Raw genomic sequence first — 24,341 nt, forward strand, 5'->3', positions numbered from 1 at the left:
ACGCAATGGCTCTTAACAGTGATGAGGAAATTTAAACTCTCATTATAACAAATACATATTTTCACAAAACATTTTCTATATAATCTTGTTTTCTATAAAAAGTAAAAACATTCCTGGCTGTAAATGTGCTGAACTTCCCACAAAAAAAATATTTTTGTATACCAAATTATTTTAATACTGAAGTATTTGAAATCTCTTATATAAAGAAATTAATAGTAATCAACTTTTGAAGCAGTGTAATTTGCACGGGCCTACTTGGGCAGTCTCTGGAAACTTGTTTCTTTGCCTAACACTTTTCCAGTCAGCTTCTTGCTTCTCTGAAAACACATTACACTTTGTCTACAATTCAGTTTCCTCCTTTTCTGTTTACATTTTCTTTGAGGAAATGACTGCCACCCAACAATGAGGGAAGGGGGAGATGGTGGGGGGGATGGAGAACAGGACAAGATTCAGAATGTTGGATATTGTTTCATTAAAACAGATGCCTAAGGAATATGATGGAAATGTCGTGTGGCTAGGGCCTCCCACCAGGTAGACCATTCGTCTTTCGAGTTGATGCCACTTCGGCGACTTGCGTGTTGATGGGGACGAAATGGTGATGATAAGGGCAACACAACACCCAGTCCCTGAGTGGAGAAAATCTCTGACCCAGCCGGGAATCGAACCCGGGCCATTAGGTATGACATTCTGTCGCGCTGACCACTCAGCTACCAGAGGCAGACAGGAATATGATTATCTTGAATGAATGCAATTGGCTGGATACTTGTTTGATGTAAAAGGTTGGAGCACTTTAGTTACTTTTTCCATTTCTACTTATACTGGCAATATTGAAAGATATGAACTTTGTTATTTCTAGCTTTTGCTAATAGTCTTAAGGAAAAAACTGACTTCACAAAAACATTATGTTTGGAGGAAGACTTGCAGCTATAAGTGTTTGTTCCAGCTTTCTTTGATGTGGCCTTTTTTGGTCACAAACATTGGCAGTTTAATAGCCTGATATGCAATTCTAATCTTGAAACACAGTCTCCAACAGCCTTCTTTTTCATGCATTTATTCATCTCTAGGAAAATTTGTCAGCTGCATGATTTTCAGAATAGTTTGTTTTATATAAACATACCGTTTTTATTTTACGTACAATTGTGAAACATTTATCACAACTTGTTTGGCTCTTGTATGACATAACATACTCATACTGCTGGCATTTGAAGAATTTCTTTTGGCTGGGCTCATGATCACACTTATGTCAAAGGAACTAGCCTTCTTAGATTCTGACAGCAATGGTGACTTGAAAGTGAGCATTTATGCTACTATTTTCTTGATATCGCGAGTTATTCGTATGGTATTTCCCACTTATGAAATCTTATGCTTCCTACTCATCATAAAATCTCAACAAGAAATGCTGCTTTTGATGAAGTTCGTGATGTTGTGGGACATCACCAGAAATAGGTGATCATCAAGGATTGTTCTCTTCTGTTGCAGCATTGACTATATAGGAGTAAGGATTTCTACAAGAAGTGTTCCATTTCTAAAGGCAGAGGAGTGGAAGGGGGAGGACTATGCCTGGACTTCCATGGGATTTGTGACAGTAATTGAAGGCACCTGACAGCTGCCGACTGCGTGAAAATTATTGTGCACCACCAACATCCTTTCATGTTTGATGTCTTTCTTCACGATGATGGCATCTTCCTGTAGGATAATTGTCCATGTCACAAGGTCAGAATCGTGCTTGAGTGGTTTGAAGTGCATGATGTTTTGACCATGTAATTTGCCTGATTTGAACTTGATGTAACACTTCTTAGATGCTATCAAATGCCAGATGTGCACCCACAAACCACCGGCCAACAATTTATGATAATACTTTACGAATAACTGTGCATCAATATCTGGTGCTCATACCTTCAGAACCATGTCCATGTTACACAGAATTGTCACTATATTGCATTACAAAGGCAGACAAACACAATATTAAGTAGATGGTTATAAAGTTTTGGCTCATCAGCGTATGGAAAAAATAGATCACTTAAAGCTACAGGAAGATTTTGGCAGAGAACTGAAAGACTTGTGTTCAAAGATATTAGCAAGGATGGGAAACATGAAGATTTATTTGTCTGTTGGAAAATTAGAGACAGTACTCGAATCTTGTGTCCAAGAAACATCATTCTAGTTAAAAACAAAAATAACAAAAAAGGCAACAATTATCACTTTATGCCTAGTCATTACATTCTCACTTCATGGTTATTCATTAAAGAAAGCAGTGAGAAATTCAGGATACATTCGGGAAATGTGCTTACTCTGGAAAGATTTTAAAAGTTACATGGGACATCCTATGCCACTGAATGCCTAATAGGAGAGTACACCCACTTTCAGTCCCAAATGTCTGACAATAGCCAATGCAGAGGGGCTTCAGAGACTGCACACTACAGTGTGTCTCACAAGCATGTAAGCCACCTGTACTTATTATGGTATTCTATCAGGTTTATTTATCAGAAATAGGGCATTTCTAGTTATTGAAGTCACAATTTTGTTATACTATTTAACATTTACAATACTTCAATATTTTAATCGTTTAGCTACTTTTAATTTTGGTAGTTACTGCTAGCATCATACTGACACAATAATTTGTAAGCACACTGACACGTTCAGAACTCAGTGGTTCACTATTGAGGCCGATGAATAGCTGCTCAAGAGAACGCAAAAATAAGAAGCAGTTGAGTCCAATATATTATTAAATTATACCAATATTACAAATTCCTGGATGTAATGGTACATTACACAATGGAAAGGCAACACTCGCCTACAGCAGGCTAATGTGTGAGCATAAAGACAAGTAACAGAAAATCACTTTAACTTTAAAGCTCTTGCACTACTTCTAGTAAAATTATACTCATTCACACACAACTACGAAAAACCCTAACGCACAAAGGCAGGCAGGCATGGTGGGAGGGAGGGAGGGAGGGAGGGAGGGAGGGAGGGGATGGGTGGAGGGGAGGGAGACCACATGGAAAGGAGAAAAGTGGTGGGAGAAGGCAGTACATGATCTGAACAGGGAAGGAGTGGTGTGGACATAAGAGAAAATGGGAAATGAAACGTAAGACAGTGAGAAATCTGGTTAGTAGAAGTTTATACCAGGGAGATTCCGAGTGTGCAGGATGAGCTGGAGAGATAATTCACACCTGCATAGTTAAGAGAAATGTGTGCTGGACTGGGGTACCAAGACAGCCCACATAGTGTAGCAGCTATTTAAATCATCAGTGTTGTTGTGTGCAGCGTATTCAGCATGTAAACTGTCACGTTTGTTGTTATCTACAGTTTGTTGGTGGGCGTTCACGCAAGTGGACAGTTGGTTACACGTCATACCCACAAAGTGTGTTGTGTAGTATTTTCAGCATGGCTGATATGTAATGCAGCTGCTAACAAGCATCACCATGCCTTTCATTGGGTAGGAAATGTCTGTGACTAGAATGCAGTTGCAGGAGTGGAGAGTGTATGGAACACATCTTGCACCTGGGTCAATCAAAAGGGAATTACCCTGGGGAGCAGGATTGGAATATGAATGGAAAAGGATATTCTGTAGGTTGGGTGGGTGGTGGAACTCTACTTCGGATTATGTCAATGGAATTTTAGGTAGGATATCCCTCATCTCAGGCCACAATGAGAGGTTGTTGAAGCCCTGGTGAAGCATCTTTTCAAGGTCAGGGTGATACTGGGTGAACAGAGCAGTGCTGGTTGGTGGCTGGTTACAACATTTACTGGTGTCAGAGGATGAGATGCCACACTCCTGTTTATGGATGAGCTGCATAAAATATTGTTTGCCAACACAGAATCTGATAAAGTTAGATTTTGACAACTCCAGCTTTCCCCTGCAGATGTAGCATACACAGGTGGTGGACTGTAAGGTATATACTTTTTGACAGGGAACATGTGGCATCTATCACAGTGGAGGTATCATTGGTGGTTGGTGCACTTGATATGAATAGAAGTATTTATGGAACCATCTGAGCAGTGGAAATCAACATTTAGGAAGGGTGGTAAGTTGTGTTGAGAAGGACCAGGTTAAGTGGATTTGGGAGTCGGTGTTGAGGCTATAGAGAAAAAAGCAAAAGCTGTCCCACTATGGTTCCCGATCATGGAAATGTCGTCAATAAATCTCAACCAGATGATTCATTTTAAGTGTTGACTGGATAAGAAGATTCCTCCAAATATATATATTTCCTATGGCTAATAGAATACAGCAGTAAGTAAGTAGTAACACAAACAACGTATAAAAACAATGAATGGTCAATGTTACAGGCAACAAACAATTATTAGATCTAAAAAAGGAAGTAAAACACAAAATACACAAAAATACATAGAAATTATAGTAATAGTATCTAGTAATAGGTTTTTCAGAAGGAGAAGAGTAGACTAGACTCATGGTTGTATGTCCAAGTCCCTCAGCCAGCCAGAAGCATCTCCCTCCAGGAGGTGCAGCTCCTGCATTGTGCCAGGGAATCTCCTCGTAGGGCAGTCCATTGCGATACGATGTAGAGTTTGTGGATTCCCACAGTCGCAGTTGGGTGAGTCAGTCTGTCCCCATTTGTGCTTCCAGTAATTACATCTACCATAGCCTGTTCGGATACGATTTAAAGTTGTCCAAGATTTTCTGGGAAGACCGAAGCCCTCGGGCCGTACGGTTGGGTCCGAGACTAAGTTAAGGTGATCAGGGTTAGACATATCCCATTCCCGACGCCAGGCTTCGTCGATATCATAATTGTCCTCGATCAGCTGTTGCCCTAATCTCCATGATGGCTTACGGGACTTGAGCCTGTGGCTGGAATTCTTGCAGTCTTCGTGTAAGGGTAGGTCACGGTTGTTAGCGCACTTTTGCCATTCCCTTTTCAGTGCAGATCTTCGCCTTAGATGAGGTGGGGCTATGTTAGCCAGTACCGGGAGCCATTGGTGGGGCGTCTGCTTAATAGTGCCTGAGATGAGCCTCATGGTGTCGTTTAGCTGGGTGTCCACCGTTGCTGTATAAGTGCTGTTTAGCCAGACCGGAGCGCAGTATTCAGCCACCGAATATACTAGTGCAAGAGCAGATGTTCTGAGAACTGTGGCGCTTGCTCGCCCCCCCCCCCCCTCCCCCCAGCTACTTCCAGTGAGTTTGTGTAGGACATTATTTCTGGTTTTGATTTTTGCTGCGCATTTGTATAAGTGCTCCTTGTACGTCAGAGATCGGTCCAATGTAATTCCAAGATACTTTGGGAGGGGATTGTAGTTAAGCAGCTGGCCTCTGAACTCTACGTGGGGTGCATAGTTTGCCTGTCTGTTGTTGAGGTGGAAACAGGAGACTTGGGTTTTAGAAGTATTAGGTCTGAGCCTCCACGTTTCGAAATATTCATCCATTTTGATAAGGTCTTCCTCAATGATTCTTTCGGAATTGTGGAAGTCTCGATGTTGATATGTGAGAGCAGTATCGTCTGCATAGATAAACTTCTTAGAAGATGTCTCTGGTAGGTCTGATGTATGTATATTAAAAAGTAATGGAGCTAGCACGGATCCTTGGGGCAGGCCATCATTTAACCTATATGTCTTGCTTATGTCTCCATCTAGGTGTACTTCAAAAAATCTATTTGAAAGCATATTGTTGATTAGGGTAGCCATTTTCTTGCAACGAATAATGCGTTGGGAGTTTACGAATCATTGCCTCCCTCCACACTGTGTCATACGCTGACGACAGATCTATGAACACGGCGACTGTCTTTTTCATCCTTTGAAATCCACTCTCAATATGTGTGATAAGAGATAATACTTGATCACAGCAGCTCCGACCGGGTCTAAATCCGGCTTGTTCAATAGGAATGAAATTCTCAGCAATGGGTTTTATTCTGTTGAGAATAAGTCTCTCCAATAGTTTGTAGCATACACTTAGAAGAGCTATAGGTCTATAGTCCTCTGGGAGCTTTCCATCTTTGCCAGGCTTAAGAATGGCGACGATCTTGGTTTGTTTAAATAGTGGTGGTAGTGTTTCCCATCGTTGGATGTCATTGTAAAACTGAGTTAGCCACAGTAGAGCTGGAGGTCCTAGGTGCCGTAAGAACTCGGGGTAGACCTCATCTAAACCAGCCGCTTTACCCATTTTCATTTCTTTCAGTGCTTCTGTGATCTCTAGGATGGTAAAGGTTTTTGAGAAATTATTGTTGGGTGTGGATTGTCGGAGCTTGGTTCTCAGTTCTTTCTTTACTTTCATAGTCTTATCCTTGTTGCTGCGTGGTGTTTTCCTCTTAAGGTTAACTATTCTGTTTGCTACCTCTTTGGGGTGTATGTTGCCACCCATACAGGTTTTAATGGAGCTTTCACCTAGGTTTTTAAGAAGGCACCAGGCTTTCTTGCTGGAGTGCTTGAAGTCCATATTTTTCATGAGAGTGTGCCACTTTTCTCGTCTTGCTGAGTCCAGGCATTGGAGAAGCTCGTCCGCAATTTCAGGATCATTGTTTTGCGAATATGCATTATATAGGTCTATGCATTCTTGGCTCCAGCCGGGAATATAAGTTTTCCTGTAGCCTCTGGGAATGTGTTTTTTGGCAATGGCTAGGAGTAATCCCACAAAGCGGTTGTAGTTCTTCGATGCGGGTGGGATCCATTGGATGTTGTGGTCCATTTCCTCCAAATGTGGCCCATAAATAAGTTTGCTAGGATGGCGTCATAGCAGTATAACAATATTAGACTTGTATAAGAACAATACTGTTATAGCACAAGCTTGTTTACAGAGTTGGCCTTCGGAAGTGAAATAACTGTGGGTCAGCATGTAGTTGGCTAGGAGGATTAGGAAAGAGATGGTGTGTTTGGTACCAGGAGGACATCAGGAAAGGATGTTAGGGGATATTCGTGTACAAGAATGTCACACCCACAGAGACCAATGAGTCAGGTGGTTAACGGGACAGGAATTGTGGAGAGAAAGTGAAGGAATTGAACAGTGTCTTGAATGTAAGATGGGAAATTACGGACAATAGTTTGGAGGTGTTGGTCAAGGAAGGTAGAGGTTGATTCTTTGGGAGCATTGTACCCAGCCAAAATGGGATGACTTGTAGAAAGACCTGTGAGGTTGGGTTTGTGGAGTTTGGGGAGTGGGAAAAAGGTTGGAGTGAAGGGGTTTGTTGGTGTGAGGAAGGAGATAAATTCAGATTCACAATTTGGGATGGACCCAAGGCCTTGATAAGCTGCTGGAGGACATGTTGGACTACTGTGATGAGATCACAGTCATCCGGTTTGTATGCAGATGTGTCAGAAAGTGGACAGAGACCTCAGCCACACAGCCACTCGATTTGTGACCACTGTGTAGGGCCTTTGTCTGTGGGAGGGATGACAAGGTTCAGGTTATGGATAACTGTGTGTTCCATTGGACTGCTGTTGGACACGCAATGGAGGGATTCAGGAAAGGAAGGTAAGGTCAGGTTAGAAGTGAGGAATTCCTGAAAGATTATCAGGGGACAACTGGGTGGATGGGGAAGCAGGATCATGGTTGGAGGGAGATTGGATGTGTTTTAAACAGTGTCATATAGGGGGTTTTGGTTGGCTGTTGTTAGTGGGGTGCATGGTGAAGAAATAGAGTAGCAATTCATGATTGGATGGCTGGAAGAAAGGAGGAGTCACTGAAAAAACTGTTAAATAAGGTTGAAAATTGCAAAGTAAAAACTTGTGGTGGTAGTGTTATAATGGAAAAATGGCAAGATTGGTATAGAGAGCTATGTAGGAAGTTTGAATGAAGGCGAGAACAGGTTTTAAAGAAGCAGGACATAGGCGGGGGTGCTCATACATAAATAGGTTCAATCATAAACTGACAAGTGCAACAGTAAGAAACACCTGTGATCATGCAACCCAATCATAAAAACACAGGCATGACTGGTTAACAATCAATCTGGACAGCACAAGAAGGTAGAGGAGAAAAAATTAAAAACAGCACTGGATTGAAATGTTCAAAAAACAGCCATCACCCCAAGAGCAGGAAGTTATAATGTGGCACTTATTAATGGGGTGGGTTGTTACAATAGGGGGTATTTAAATTGCGCAACAGAGGGTGGCTGATGTGTGTTTTGAAGGCAGGTGCAGTAGAGGAACAGAAAGTATAGACATATTAAAGAATGGGCAGTGAGTGGTAGGCACATAAACAAAGACAAACAAAGGTAATAATGTATAGGGAGGGAGAGAGAGAGAGAGAGAGAGAGAGAGAGAGAGAGAGAGAGAGAGAGAGAGAGCTGAATTAGCAAATTAACAATAATCAAAACTCTTGGTTAGAAAAATATGCAAAATATGGTAAAGGTAACCTCACATCTATAGTAAACTGATGTGTGGAGCATAGAAAACATGTAACAGAAAAAAGGAATTCATTCTGGCTTTCGAGCTCTTGCTCTTTTTCTAATAAAACTACAGACATTAACTCACACAACCATACAGACATTCAAAGGTTCATTTGTGTGGCCATGGTGAAATTTATTATCAGTTTTTGGAAGCAGCTGCTTGGGCTGATGGAGATGATGAGGGGATAAGAAAGGACACACAAGGCAAGGAAGGTTAGCAGATGATCAGTGGCTGCACAACAAGATTAAAGAAGTTCAGAGGGTGAAGCATATGAGTGATACACAGTGAGTGGAGGAGGAGAAAGAAGGGAGGGAAAAGGAAAGAGAGAAGGTCGGAGATGAAGAGGGGGGCAGAGGGGACAGGAGTGGAGAAAAGGGGCAGGGAGGGGAGGGGAGGGGAGGGGAGGGGGTTGAGGGAGGGAGGGAGGGAGGGAGGGAGGGAGGGAGGGAGAGAGAGAGAGAGAATTCCTGCATGGCAAGGGGGGGTGGGGGTGAAGGAGGAAGAGTGGAGGAAGGAGGAAGAGTGGAGGAAGGAGGAAGAGTGGAGGAAGGAGGAAGAGTGGAGGAAGGAGGAAGAGTGGAGGAAGGAGGAAGAGTGGAGGAAGGAGGAAGAGTGGAGGAAGGAGGAAGAGCGGAGGAAGGAGGAAGAGCGGAGGAAGGAGGAAGAGCGGAGGAAGGAGGAAGAGTGGAGGAAGGAGGAAGAGTGGAGTAAGAAGTCAGAAACAATGTGGGAGGGGGAGGACTCAAGTGAACAGACAAGAGAAGGAGAAAATAGTAGCATGCAGCAGTGGGAAACGGGTTAGTAGGCCAGGGGATTCCAAGAGCACAAGATATGCTGGAGAGAGAATTCTCACTTGTGTAGTTGAGAGAAACTTGTGCCAGAACAGGATATCCAGATGACCCATATAGTGAAGCAGCTGTTGAAGTTTTTTGTATTGTGGTGTGTAGCATATTTGGCAACTGGATGAATAAGCTTTTGTTTTGTCACAGTTTGGCAGTGGCCATTCATGCAAGGAGACAGTTGATTATTTGTCATGCCCATATCAAAGGTGGAGCAGTAACTGCAACATAGCTGATAAATAACAAGCCTGCTTTCACATGTGGTCCTGAATTTATTGCATATGAACTGCCTGTGACTGGATTGTAGTAGGTGGTGGGAGGGTGTATGTGACAGGTCTTGCACCCGGGCTGGAGACTCATGGGGAGAAAGAATGGAATATGGACAAACACGGATTTATTCTGCAGATTTGGTGGGCAGTGGAACACTATTTTGGGTGATGTTGGTAGGATTTTGGTATGATATCCTTCATCTCATGGGAAGACAATTAGGAGTCAAAGCCATGAGCTTTTCCAGGCCACAGTGACACTGGGTGATCAGAGAAGTGCTGGATGGTGGCCGAATCAGAGGTTTACCCGTGTAAGGCAATGGCATGAGAGATATGTTTATAATACAATCCAAGCTCAAACCATATTTCACAACCTCTACTCTTTTTGAAAAATCCTGTGACTCAGTTACCACAAATTCTTGAATCCCATCACTGTAACAGAAACTCTTGTCCTTAAATGGCTGGAATAGCATTCCCAGCACCATCAGAGGAAGCTGGCCCAGTTACTCCTGTCTCGTGTCAGCATGAGATTACCTAAAGCCAAGAAAGAGCCAACCCCTCTGATCCAACTACCATTAACCCTTCACAGCTCTCCGACATGACTTGTTGACATACTCAGTCTTTCACAACCCCCAGAACTTCCTCCCGTCTCCTCAAAATACATTCATTCGTTAACAACCATCCCATAATTCTGTTTCCAGAGATTGTGCCAAAATTCTGACCCCTATAGAAGTCTCAGTACTAAAACTAACACAAAACTAAGTTCAACCATGCTGAATTTGTAAAGGATGTTCTTTCCTTTACTGATTCTCTGAAGTGGAAATATTTTTTCACCATTCAGTCCACTGACAACAGCCAACCAAAATCCTGCATAGAACCTTGTTTAGAACATATCCAACCTCCCTCCATCCATGATCCTCCTCTCCCTTCCACCCAGTCATCCCCTGGTAATCTTTCAGGAATTCCTCACTTCTAACCTGGCCTCATCTTTCTTTCGTATATCTCTCCCCAGTCAGTCCAACATCACTCCTATGGAACACATACCTAACTGTAACCTGAAAACCAATCCAGATCTTATCATTTCCACAGACAAATGCTCCATCACTGCAATCATGAATTGTAATGCATATGTGCCTGAGGGCCTCTGACTTTCCAACATATTTGCAAACAAACCTTACAACTATAATCCCATTCCATTCCTTGTCAATGCCTTAGGTCCATCCCAAAACCTGAACCTGAATTCACCTCCCTCCTCACAGCAGTACCCCCCATACTTCAATCATTTACCTATTCCTTCAACTCCACAAACTCAACCCCACAGTTCTCCCTACTGGTCATCCTGTTGTGTCCGAGTACAATGCTCCCAGCAGAACAAACCTATGCCTTTGTTAATAAACACCTCCAAACTATTGTCCATAACCTCCCATCCTACACTCTGAACACTGCTCACTTTCTTCATCACCCCTCCACAGTTGTTGGTCACTGTGGATGTGATGTCCTTTTACACCAACATCCACTATATCCATAGCCTTGTGGCCATGGAACACTACCTTTCCCAATGTCGTCCTGATACTAAGCCCACCACCTCTTTCCTAATACTCCCAGTCAAATATATAAACAAGTCCATGGTCCTGCCATGGATACTTGTGTGGCACCATTCTGTGCCAACTTATTCATGGTACATCTGGACAAATCTTTTTCATCTAGTCAATGTCTAAAACCTATAGTCTTGTTCAGATTATTTGATGATATTTCCATGATATGCACTCATGGCAAAGACAACCTTTGGTCTTTCCTCCATAACCTCAACACCTACTCCCAAATCTGCTTTGCCTGATCCTTCTCAGCTCAACTTGCCATCTTCCTAGAAGTTCATTTCCACCATTAAGATGGCTCCATAAAAACTTATTGATCATGTCAAGAGCACCAACCATCAATAGTATCTCCAATCTGACAGCTGTCACCCATTCCTTATCAAAACATCTCTTTTCGACAGCCTCACTACCCTTGGGCACCACATCAAGACTGGAAGGCAGAAGTTGTCAAAGCGTACTTATCACCTTACCTGAAAGTTAACTGACAGACAATATTCTACCCAGCTCATCCATAAATAGATGTCCTGTGCAGTCTCCTGACACAAGCAAATGTGCTAACAAGCACCAATCAGCAGAAAAATTCAATGCTATCCTTCACCAGGGCTTCGACCACCTCTCAACAGTGCCCAAGATTAGGGGTAACCTACCACCATCCAAATAGTGTTCTGGCAGCCACCCACCTACAGAATATCCTTGTCCATCCTTAATCCACTCCTGCTCCCTATCCTGCACCCCATACAAACCCCATACAATGGCATGAGAGATCTGTTTATCACACAATCCAAGCTCAAACCATATTTCACAACCTCTACTCTTTTTGAAACCTTGTGTTCAGCTCAGGTGCAACACCTCTCCCATGCATCCACCCACTGCCTGCTAATGGAGTCTGGTCACGGGCATTTTCTAGCTAATAAAAGGCAGGGTCACGTGTGAAAGCAGATATATCAAACAATAGATATGCAGTCATTACAGCACCACATTCTGTGTGCATAACAAGGAACGAACTGTTCACTTGCATGAATGGCCTCTGCCGAACTATGAAAAACTGCAAACTTGACCTTCCAGCTGCCAAACATGCTGCAAACCACAGCACAAATCCCTTCAGCAGCTACTTGACTACACGGCCCATTTGGATATTCTCAATGTCAATGAAATTCACCAACAGCTGTATACTTTAAGATATTTTATTTTATTCTGAAAGCAACCAGTTTTGGCATTTCATTTTTCTATCTTCAGGCCCCTGAATAATAAAAGAGTATATATGTAGTATATAAGGGTGTACAAAGCACACTTACAGAAAGTGACGGGTAATCATAATACTGCTTAGCTTAAAAATGAAAGTACTGGCATTCAATCAAATCTTTTTGTGTATACAGCACACTAGATTAAAACATGTGCACATATTTGTTAGTAGCATTAAACCATATCTCTGTGTACATCCAGCACAATATACTAAAACATGTGTACATCTTTGTTAGTCATAAAACTAACACCAGAGATTTACAATGGAACATGTAAATACATTAAAAGATCAGCACTAGACTGTATACAATCAAGAGCTTCGTTGAAACAAAACTCATCTCTCTTCTTATATATATAAAGTAAAATGTCATACAGTAAGCTATGAAGTACAATAGCACATATATTTACAGCCTAGGCACTATCACAGAGGGTAATACAATTGCATACTATTGTACTTCATAGCTTACTGTGTGACATTTTATTTTAAATGAAGATTGGTCCTCATATGTACTAGGCACTTCCTGATCTGAGATGAGCTTTGTTACAACAGAGCTCTTGATTGTATACTGTCTAGTGCTGATCTTATTAATGTATTTACATGTTCCCTTGTAAATCTGTCTCATTAGCCTAAGCAACTGCTTTCCAATAATCAATAATTAGTATCATCACGGCCGTGGAAATGTACATTCGGGCATCTGTGCAGTTGTATGAGTGAATGTATGTACTTTTACTAGAAAAAGCAAGAGCTCAAAAGCTGGTATGACTACTGTTTTTCTTTTACATGTCTCTATGCGTCACACACCATTCCTCAATGAGTGAGCGATTGCTTTTCCCTTATTTTACATATTACTAAAAGTTAATAATATGAATGACATGAATGAGGAAAACTAGAATTAAAGTAAAAAAGTGGCTCTTCAAAGTTAAAGAGTCTGATATAATATGAACCTCAATGAGTGAGATCATGATTAGAGATCAGTTTCAAATGGCTCTGAGCACTATGGGACTTAACATCAGTCCCTTAGACTTAGAACTACTTCAACCTAACTAACCTAAGGACATCACACACATCCCTGCCCGAGGCAGGATTCGAACCTGTGACCGTAGCAGCAGCGCGGTTCTGGACTGAAGTGCCTAGAACCGCTCGGCCACAGTGGCCGGCTAGAGACCAGTTTGCTGAAGTAGATAAATAGTGGAGAAATGTAAATGTATCTGTGTTCTCAGTGCAATAACTATTACATGCTATTGAGTATAAAACAGGTCTTGGGTAACATTTGTTCATGGTTAGGAATTTGTGTTGGCTTGACACTTGCCATAGATTATGATGCTGACTAGTCATCTAGGGAAAGGCTGATGTATACACACAGTAGGTGAAAGTTATCATTAAAAGAATAAAACAATATCAGAAGTAAATCAAATGAAATCTTGCAACAGAATTAGCTGAAGTTTACAATGCTTTTCTAATCACAACAGTTATTCAAAAATACACTGGATTACTACTCACAACACAATGTTTATATATCAATTTTAACTTCATGACTAATGACTTACCAAATGGTCCTGCCAACCGAATAGGCCACAATGGATTAAATGGTTGCATAAGAAAAGCAATTGCTCGAACCCAGAGTGGAATGCGTCTTGAAGCTTCAGGTGGTCTTTCTGGGAAGCCCCATGGATCAGCCAGTATCAGATGCTTCACTCTGCACTTATTAAAAACATTAATGAAGCTAACTAAAACATATCTTTCATCAAGTATCATTTCATAAATTTATTACTGTGCAAATATAATAACAGTCACAATTATTTACAATATTAAAAGTATGTAAGTGAGTATACTATCAGTGAAAACAGCACCGAACACACACACACACACACACACACACACACACACACACACACACACACACACACACACACACACACACACACACACATAAATAAGTAAGAAACATAACCTTAATAACTAAAATTTGCTGGAGAGAAACTTCACAAAACTCAAAGTTTCATAATGGTTCAGATTTGAAACAGAGCGTATGAAAAAGCAATACATTGCTCTTGACAACTGCTACACATGCCGATGGGTGTGCACAAGTACACAAGAGGAATAGAACATTGTGTGAACAGTACACAGTAATGTAGAAGCCTCTGAAGTTAGGAAATGACTGCTACATTTGTCACGTAACTCACAGAAACCTGTTGAAATTAGTACTGTCTAATCACTTAGTTATGAAACACCATTAAGCAAAAGGAAAGCATCACTGTAGATCATTTACATTGTTAATGTCTTGATTTAGGCACTGGTATTTACCTCTGTGGGTGAGCAAGTGCATAAGATGCAGCAAGGAATCCACCCATACTGTGTCCCAAGAGTATAATTTTTTCCAGTTTCATTTCACGCCGCCATTCCTCCACAGAGCGCACAAATTGCTGTTCTGCTTCCATTGCATCTTTGCTGAATGTTGGTCTTGAACTTCGACCAAAACCTGAAGTGAAAGGATTTTAATTTAAAAAGCAGTGATAACACACTGTACTGGTTTGATGTGTTAATATTACTAAGAGATTTACAAATAAAACCTGCCATAATGGCCAAACAACTTGCTCTTTCAATCATTTTCAACACAGTAAATGTTTCACAATTCTTTTCTCTCCAAAAAATTATAGTAACAAAATGTTTGTGATTTTAAAAACAATTCAAACATTTTGTTAAACAGTATCTTTTTTAAGTCATAAAAATTTAATATATTGATATCAATTATTAACACACTGAGGCTCATGATATTCTTTGTAAAAGACAGGCCTCATATTTTATTTCTCAGCCAAATCATTTTTGAGTGGAAAGGCACCATTCATTCATGAATATTTATTAAACTTTATATTAGGCCATCCATATTATCAGTAATGATGGGGACAGAGATTAACAAAGAAATAACAAGAAACAAAAACAAAACAATCTTTCAACAAATATTCTCCCACAGATAGGATGAAAAGTTATGCATATGACAGATCAAAGGATTCAACTATCGTTCAAGTACACAAAATAAAATAATTGTGTAGGATGAATATAGTAATATGTTTCAAAAGAAACTGCATGGTGACATTCATTTTATTTTGTTAAACATGAAGAAATTGTCTTTTAAACTAACTAAAACTACTGATTAAGTATTCTTCTTCTGCATCCTCCAAAAGTCTCTACACTCATTGCTTCCTCTCTTCAGCAAACCTCTCCATCTTCATGTATGAAGAACATCCCATGACAGTTATAACATTTTTAAATAAGATATTCATGGTCATTCACTTGTTTCCTTTCCTATGACCCTGGATTCAAAAATGTTTTGTAAAAAACATCACCTTCAATTAAGTGGCAAAAGAGTTTTATTTTGTGATGGCCTACAACTAACAATACTTCTCTCTCTTATCTCTTACACACACACACAAAAATGACCATTGTCTTTGGGCACTAACACCCAACCGTGACTGTGTCCGACATGGGCAGCAATCTAGCTGGGGTGGGTAGTGAAGGTAAGGAAGAGGTGTGGCGCTGGAAGGAGAATGAATAGCAGGAAACAGGTGGGGAAAGATGCTAGAGATGGGAGTGTGCAGGGGTGTGGTGGGGACAGGATAGGGTTGTTAGATGCAACATTGGGAGGCTCCACATGGGGAAGGGGAGAGGATTTAAAGGGAGAAGAGGAAAGTAGGGAAGAGGAAACGTGTGTGTGTGTTGGGGTTTATGGGCGCTCAACAGCGAGGTCATCAGTGCCCTGACACACATGAAAAGGAACGAATGTGGAGAGACCTAATAAAACTGAAAAAACACTCAAAGAAAGCAGAAAAAGAGGGAAAATACTACATAAGAATGTAAAACCTAAGGAAAGGGAAAACATAGCAACAAGAATGACACAGGAAATTGTCATTGGCTGGCCACTTACATAAAATATGGGCGAGCTTGTCACACAGTGATCAAATTAAAATCCTCTCCCTAAAATCTTTGTAAAAACATTTGACATGGCACAGAACTTTAAAACTTTAACCACATTCGTCCGAGCGTTGCCTAAAAGAGTTGGCAGGTCCGCTGGCAAGTCAGCCGCAGCCCGCTGGTCAGAAAATAAAACGCAATCCAGTAAAACGTGGCGCACAGTGACCTGGACGCCGTAAGCACCACACAATGGAGGGTCTTCTCGCCGTAGCAGGAAGCCATGCGTCATAGGGCTGTGGCCTATTCGAAGCCGAGTGAGGAGAACCTCGTCCCGTCGATGGGGCTGAAAGGAAGTACACCACACACGTGTTGTGGGCTTGACTAGACGGAGCTTATTGTCAGTCACTTCCAGCCACTCATCCTCCCACCGACACATGACTCGGGAGCTCATCAGCGAGGTGAGTGTGTGCAAGGGGATAGCACACTGAGATACGTGTGGATCAAGACACGCCTCCTTGGCTGCGAGATCGGCCCTTTCATTCCCAGCAATGCCGACATGCCCCGGAACCCAGCAGAAAGCTACAACCTTCCCCAGTCGCTGTAGTCGGAGGAGGGCATCCTGGATGGTCTGGACTACTTTATCTGCCGGATACAAATGGTGCAATGATTGAAGGGCACTGAGTGAATCGGAACAGACAAGAAATTTAGGAGAGGAAGAACGTCTCATCTGCTCCAGCGCCCGCAAGATCGCAGACAATTCTGCATCAAAGACAGTAAAAGTCTGAGGCAGTCGGACCTTGAGGACACGATCCGGAAAAACAACTGAGCAACCAACGGAATCCCCTTGTTTCGACCCATCCGTAAAAACAGCTACATAGTCGTGGTGCTCAGATAAAATAGCAGAAAATGCTGCATTAAAAACGGTGGCGGGAGTGCAATCTCTCTTGTACTGCAATAAATCGAAAATCACACGTGGCCTCTTCAGTAACCAGGGTGGCAGGCGGTTAAAACCCAGGATTTGGGGTTGTACAGACTCCACACCGAGGGACTCAAGCACACGTTGCACTCGGATCCCAAACGGCAACGTAGCCCGGGGACGGCGGGAAAAAAGGCGGTCCAGAGGTGGATCTGGGAGCTGCAAGAAAGTGACAAGCCTGGCGCACCAGCAGGAGCTGCAGCCGGATGGTAAGTGGCGGTTCACCAGCCTCAGCACAGAGGCTGGGTATGGGACTGGTCCGATAAGCACCCGTGGCCAGTCGAATCCCAGCATGGTGAACAGCGTCAAGGATCCGCAAATAAGACGGCCTCGATGACCCATATACTGTGCACCCATAGTCCAGCCGGGAGCGCACGAAAGCTCGATAAAACTGAAGGAGACGCGCCCTGTCCGCTCCCCAAGACCTGTGGCTGAGGCACTTGAGGATGTTCAGTGCCTTCAGCGTTCTGGCTTTCAAGTCGCGTAGTTGTGGCAACCATGACAACTTGGAGTCAAAAATTAGGCCCAGAAACCGCACTGTGTCTCCAAAATGTAGGACAGTATCCCCCATATGCAAGGCAGGCAACGTAAAAAGACGACGAGAACGATTAAAATGAACACAAACACACTTATCGGCAGAAAACCTAAAACCCGTCTTTGCAGCCCACTCCTCTAACCGCCGCACTGTTAGTTGCAATTGACGGCTCGCGGATGCAACACTAGAGGAGGAACAGAAAACAGCAAAGTCGTCCACAAACAAGGAGCACTGTACTGGACTCCTCACTGTAGACGTTATACTGTTGATTGCTATGGTAAAGAGAGTAACGCTTAAAACACTGCCCTGGGGGACACCGTTCTCTTGCTCAAAGCGATCAGACAGTGTGTTACCAACGCGGGTCCGAAAAAACCGCTGAGACAGGAAAGACCGAATGAAAATGGGGAGGCGGCCACGAAAGCCCCATTGATGCAGTTGTGCAAGAATACAGTGTCTCCAAGTAGTATCATATGCCTTACTGATTTCAAAGAAGATACCGATACAGTGATGCCGATGGAGGAAAGCCTGCTGAATAGCCGCCTCGAGGAGGGTCAGGTTGTCGACTGTGGACCGAAATTTTCGGAATCCACACTGAAAGGGGCTAAGGAGCTGTCTGGTCTCTAGCAGCCAGACCAGACGACGGTTAACCATCCGTTCCAGGGCCTTTCCGACACAGCTTGTCAAGGCGATACTACGATAACTACTGGGACGTGTGCGCTCCTTTCCTGGTTTGAGGAGAGGGATGAGGATTGCCTCCCTCCACGAGGTGGGGAGCACTCCTGTCTGCCATATGAGATTAAAACATTCGAGGAGGATTTCCTTTGACGCCGCTGGCAGATGGCGAAGCATGGAGTACCGGATGCGGTCGTAACCTGGTGCAGTGTCAGAAGTCGCAGTAAGTGCCGATTCAAGTTCCCACATGGAGAAAGGGGAGTTGTAGGCCTCAGAACTGTTCGATCGAAAGTCCAACTTTGCTCGTTCGACAGTCGCACGGTAGCGACGAAATGCTGGATCCTGGGTTGCAGCGGCAGTACTTTGTGCAAAATGCCCTGCCAGCGTCTGAGCAATGGCTCTGGGTGTTGTGTGGAGGCATCCCTGGTTCAGGACTGCAGCTATTGGTAGACGGCTGCGTTTACCGGAAATCCTCCGGATGGCTTCCCATACTTTTGTGGAACAAGTGGAACGGTTGATGGAGTCCAGGAACTCCTGCCATGACCTTTTCTTGCTCTCTTTAATGACACGGCGTGCCCTGGCTCTCGCAATGCGAAAGGCGGTAAGATTGACTGCTGTTGGGCGGCATTTAAATCGGCGAAGAGCCGCACGCCTGTCCCGGATGGCTGAATGGCACTCATCCGTCCACCAAGGCACAATGCGCCGCTTAGGAGGGCCAGAAGACTGTGGTATGGACAGGTCAGCAGCATGATGGATCACAAGTGTGATGTGATCCACCCATTCCTGTACGCTGTTGTGGCGTTCAAAGACAGCCAATCGAGTGAACAGAGGCCAGTTAGCCCTGCCAATCATCCACGATGGCGGCCTCTGCTCCAGCAATACACCATCCAGGAGATGAATGCGGATGGGGAAGTGATCGCTGGAATGAAGGTCGTCAATGACCTCCCAGTGAACAGAGTCGGTGAGGGCGGGAGAGCAGAAAGATAGGTCAATGGCTGAGAATGACCCAGTAGCGGCAGAGAAATGAGTTGGAGTACCTGTGTTGAGGATGCACAACACTTGAGATGTTAGGAGGCTCTCCAAAATTCGACCTCGAGTGCAAAGAGAAGTGGAGCCCCACAGCACATGATGGGCATTGAAGTCTCCCAGGAGGAGAAAGGGGCGGGGGAGTTGGTCGATAAGATCTGTGAGAGCGTCTAAGGTCATTGCATCCAGAGGGGGTAAATAAAGGGAGCAAACAGTAAGCCTTCGACGGGAATGAATTTCAACTGCAACTGCTTGCAGGTCAGTATCCAGGGGGAGTGCAGAGGAGTGGTGGTCATTATTGACAAACACGGCGACTCCGCCTTTGGCTCTGTCGCCAGTCAGGTCATCTTTGCGATACAACGTATAGCCCCTGAGTACAGGAGCATCAGATGGTTTTAGATGTGTTTCCTGTAAACACAAGCACAGGGGGCGTTGCCGTGCTAGGAGGTGCAGTTCCTCCACATGTGCCCGGAATCCATTCATGTTCCACTGTATAATGGGAGCCATCGATCAGGGTGTGAGGACCTTCAGTCTCACTTTCTGTCGGGGAGGAGAGCCCACAACAGGTCGAGGTTCAGTTTTGGGGCGAGATGATTGCCCCAGTCTGACATCAACCTCCATCGCCTCTGAAGAGGAGTCGAGAGAGACGTCAGAAAGAATGACATCAACATCAGCAGACTGTAGAACTTCAGTCTCCTTTAGCGGTCGAGTCTTCACCTTTGGTTTGGGCTTCGATTTTCTGGCCTGAGGTGGCAGTGGAGCCAAAACCTCAGAAGCAGTAGGGGGTGTAGCAGCGCTGGGCATTGCACAAGACTGGACCTGGGAAGGGGCAGGAAGTTCCATGACGTTAGCTACCACGGCCTGGTCAGAAGGCAGGGGAGGAGCAGCAGGCTTCACAGGAACAGCAGCAGCACACGTACATTGACAAACGCAGGTGCTAGTTCTGACAGTAGCAACCTCCGTTTGTGTAGCGGCATCAGTTTTCAAGACTGGCTGTTTCAGAACGGAAGAAAAGGAAGCAGCGAACGTGGGCGGCTGCAGGGACTTGTAAATTTTCTTTGCCTCACCGTACGGGATGCGTTTGGTGGTTTTAAGTTCCTGGATCTTCCGTTCCTCAAGGAAAACTCTACATTCCCTACTCCACACAGGGTGATCCCCAGAGCAACCAACTCCCTCATGGGCGGCTTTACCACAGTTCCCGCAAGTGGCTTCCCCTTTACAGCCGAGAGTAGCGTGTCCAAAGCGTTGGCATTTAAAACACCGCATGGGGTTGGGGTAATAAGGCCGTACACTGAGACGGAGGAAACCTGCCTTCACATGCTCGGGCAATTTGGTGCTGTTAAACGTAAGGATAAACGAGTCAGATTTCATGAGAGCACCATCCACCCGTTTCATAACGTGTTGCACGTCGACAATTCCTTCCCGGGACCATTCAGCCTTCAGTTCGTCTTGGGGAATGTCAACGAGATCTCTGCAAGTCACAACACCCTTGCTGTAGTTCAAGGTGTTGTGAAATTCAGTCTCTATCGCAAACTCCCCAAGAAATTGTGCCTTCTGAAGGTTCTGAACTTGCTGGAAGCTAGATGTTTCAACCAGCAAGGTGCCATTGCGCAAGCGCTTTACAGACTTTAACGTGCCAGCAATACCCTCTAAGCCCTTCTGTATATAAAATGGCGAAACTTTTTCAAAACTCCCATCTTTTCTTTTAATTATGAGAAACACATTCTGGGAAGCAGCATGCGTTCTGTTACTAGTACCGAAATCAGGAGGACTGGCTACACGAGCCCTCTTGTTAGATTGGGTGTTAGAACCTACCAGCGGCCCACCCTTTCCGCTGGGAGGAGGAGAAGAAAAGTTCGAGGGTTCCATCTCGATCCCACGAGCAGCTAGGGAACTAGAAGTCCACCTAGACAGAGCCCCGCGTGCCTAGGTAAGCCTCATACAACTGAGGTGCGGCAGGTTCCCCAGAGGTTGCCCGCTATCGACTGTTCCACCTCAACAGCCATGCATCTCATCAGCGCGCAGCACACCTTGAGATTGAGGGTTTTTTTATAGAGGTTTATTCCATCCTCGCGATCCGGGCGGTCAAGCCAAGATCCCCATTCCCTGAGACACACAACGTTCCACCGCCGCGCCGCACGGTGGTCGCTGAAGTATGCTCAGAGCTTACGGTGACAGGGGACTGGCGGCGCTTACCAGTCCCCAGCTCAGGAACCCCGGGGTCGCCAAGCCCGTTCCCAGCAAATGAATGCTGAGCCCCTGGGGGCGAAGAGGAAACGAATATGTACATGTGTTGGTGGGCAAAAGATGTGTAGCTCTGGAGTGGGAGCAGGGATCCCACAGTGGTTTTCTATCGCACACCCAACCTACACAACATCATTGTCCATTGCTACTCTATCCCTGCTCCCTAGCCACTTGGCTCATAGCCTGCAACTGACCTAAAAGCAAAACCTATCCCATCCATCCTCCCACTACAACCTTCTCCAGTCCTGTCACTGCCACCTCTATCCCATCAAGGGCAAGGCCACCTGTGAATGTACATATGTGATCTACCAACTTAGCTGCAACCACTGTGCTGCATTCTACTTGGGCATGACAACTAACAAGCTGTCTGGCCATACAAATGGTCACAACCTAACTATGGCCAAGGTGCAGCTGGACCAGTCTGTTGCTGCAAAGACAATGTGCTTCCTTTTAATGACAGCTTCACAGCCTGTACTAATTGGACTCTTCTGACCAACATCAGCTTTTCTGAAATGCACAAGTAAGAACTCTCCTTGCAACATATCCTTCATCCCCATAATTGGTTTCAGTTCTTTTCCTTTCATTGCTGTTACCCCCTCCTCAATGAACATACAAAATAAGTAAAATGATAGAGGGCACTATTCACGCACTCTCCTTCTGTTTTTTGCTTCTTTCTTGCTATCATTATCATCTAATTCAGTACTTTGACTTTTGTATATACTCAAACTCAGTCGCCTGTCCCAGTCAAGCCCTACTTTGAGCAAAGCTTTGAAGTGTTAACAGAGTAATAGTAATAATAAAATTAATAATAAAGAAAGTAATAGAAAATAAAAACAATAGTTTCAGGTAGTAGTTTAATAAAAACCAGAGAGGGGGATGAATGCAGACTGCTGAGAAAGGAAGCAAAATACATGATGGCAAAAAGAAGAAAAATAGAATGGGCAGAATAATTCATGAAAATGACAGAACAGAGCTGTGATGGAAAAATCAACATGTTGCACAGAATGTGAAAAAGGAAGAGATGCGTTACAACAGATACCCCAAGTATGATAAATAAAGCAAGCAAGGAAGTTGAGAAAGTGGATGGAATAAAACAACTGCAGTGGAAACATTTCAGGTAACTCATCCAAACCAAGACAGAACTAAAGAGAAGGAATGAAAAGAAGATGAGTCAGAAGGGAACATAAGTATTCACATAATTAACACAAGAAGTAGTACAATGGGTGTTAAGAAAAATTAATGGAGGAAAGGAAGTGAGAGTTGAGATGAAGGCAGGAGGTAAGTAGGAAAGCTGTATCACAATCATGAAGGAAATGTGGAAGGAGATACACACACTTGTAGACTGAAAGGAGGACATTGTTACACCTGTTTTGAAGAAAGTATTGTAAAAAAAGTGGGATCATGCTACTTGAGGTCTTATTTCTAAGAGCATGGAGCAAGGAAGAAAAGGAAGTATGAGAAGAACAATAAGATTTCAGATTTTGTAGGCTGAACAAGTGCCGAGTATGGATAGAACATGGTGATGACTTTCCTTGACAGAGGAAATGCATGTGATAGGGTATGCAGAAGGTATGGGAAGCTTTCCAGAATAGGTGTTGATAATCACACCGAATGGATGGTAAGAAAAAAGGTGTATGAAGACAACTGAAGATTGAAGATGTGTAAAGGTTGGAGAGAACAGACTGTATGGAATAGAGACAAAGACTACAATAAAGAATTGTTCTTTCACCATTACTTTTCATCAAAGTGTCACAACATAATGGCACAAAATACTGTTAAAGAAAATAAGGAGCTATGCTAGTCGCAGAACAGTTAATCGAAAGGTGCAGGGAGAACAGCAAGTCCAACAGCAATTAGACACAGAGAAGGAAGAAGTGAAAGATTGTCTAATGAAGTTTAGTATAAAAGAGAGGGGAAGTTTTGATCACAAGAAATGAGATAAAGTGTATTAATGCAGAGGGCAGAACTGAAGAAAGTGAAAAGTTTTAAATATTTCGTCAGTGCAACAGATCAGGGTGGACAATGACACAGAATGTAATGAATGACAGTCGAAAGTTCAAACCTTCTACAAGTCCACCAGAAGCTTGATATCGAGCAAGGGATTGTACCCTAAAAAGACAATAGTGATACGCTACACATACCGCACACTAATACTGATGAATGTAGTTGGGAGATGGGTAATCAAGGAAAGAGACAAGAGTAACATACATTAAACATAATGCAATACCTGAGGAGCAGCATAAGAGACACACACAGTGATAGGGTAAGAAACATGGCAGTCAGAGGGACATAAAAAGTGAAACCCTGCAGGAAAAGAGAGAGAATCGAAATAGTAAAGACAAACAGAAAGTGAGTGGTCAAATGAAGAATACCAAATGTGATGCATGAAATGAATGTAGAGCAGGAAAGGTCATGTGGAAAAACAAAGGATAGTAGGCTAATGGGAGTACAAGAAGCGGTGCACAAGTGAAGGGAAGACTGGATAAAAATGTGTTCTCACATATAGTGGGAAAATGCACAGTTCATGCCCAGTAAAAGAAGGACATTAGTTATACATGTAAATAATCTACAGTTCATTACAACAATTTAATACATTTCAAGAAAAAAAAAGTATATCAGAATTCAAAACTGATGCTGCTACCTCCTGATTCCCTATTTAAATTATCTGAAGCACTACATTTTTAGACTGTCATTCATTTTGA

The 24,341-nt window shown here is 43.4% G+C and overlaps 1 protein-coding gene across 2 annotated transcripts in view; it reads right to left on the reverse strand.

The window, feature by feature from the left end:
- LOC126263635 (1-acylglycerol-3-phosphate O-acyltransferase ABHD5-like) overlaps positions 1-24,341 on the reverse strand; it is a 284,682-nt gene that overhangs the window by 14,740 nt on the left and 245,601 nt on the right. For both annotated transcript variants that reach the window (XM_049960728.1, XM_049960729.1), the window contains exons 4-5: positions 14,582-14,756; positions 13,825-13,973 (exon numbers count right to left, since the gene is read on the reverse strand). In XM_049960728.1, the coding sequence (XP_049816685.1) occupies positions 13,825-13,973; positions 14,582-14,756 (324 nt within the window). The remainder of the gene's footprint in view (positions 1-13,824; positions 13,974-14,581; positions 14,757-24,341) is intronic.

This window comes from Schistocerca nitens, chromosome 6 (genome assembly GCF_023898315.1).
Source record: "Schistocerca nitens isolate TAMUIC-IGC-003100 chromosome 6, iqSchNite1.1, whole genome shotgun sequence".
NCBI lineage: Eukaryota > Metazoa > Arthropoda > Insecta > Orthoptera > Acrididae > Schistocerca > Schistocerca nitens.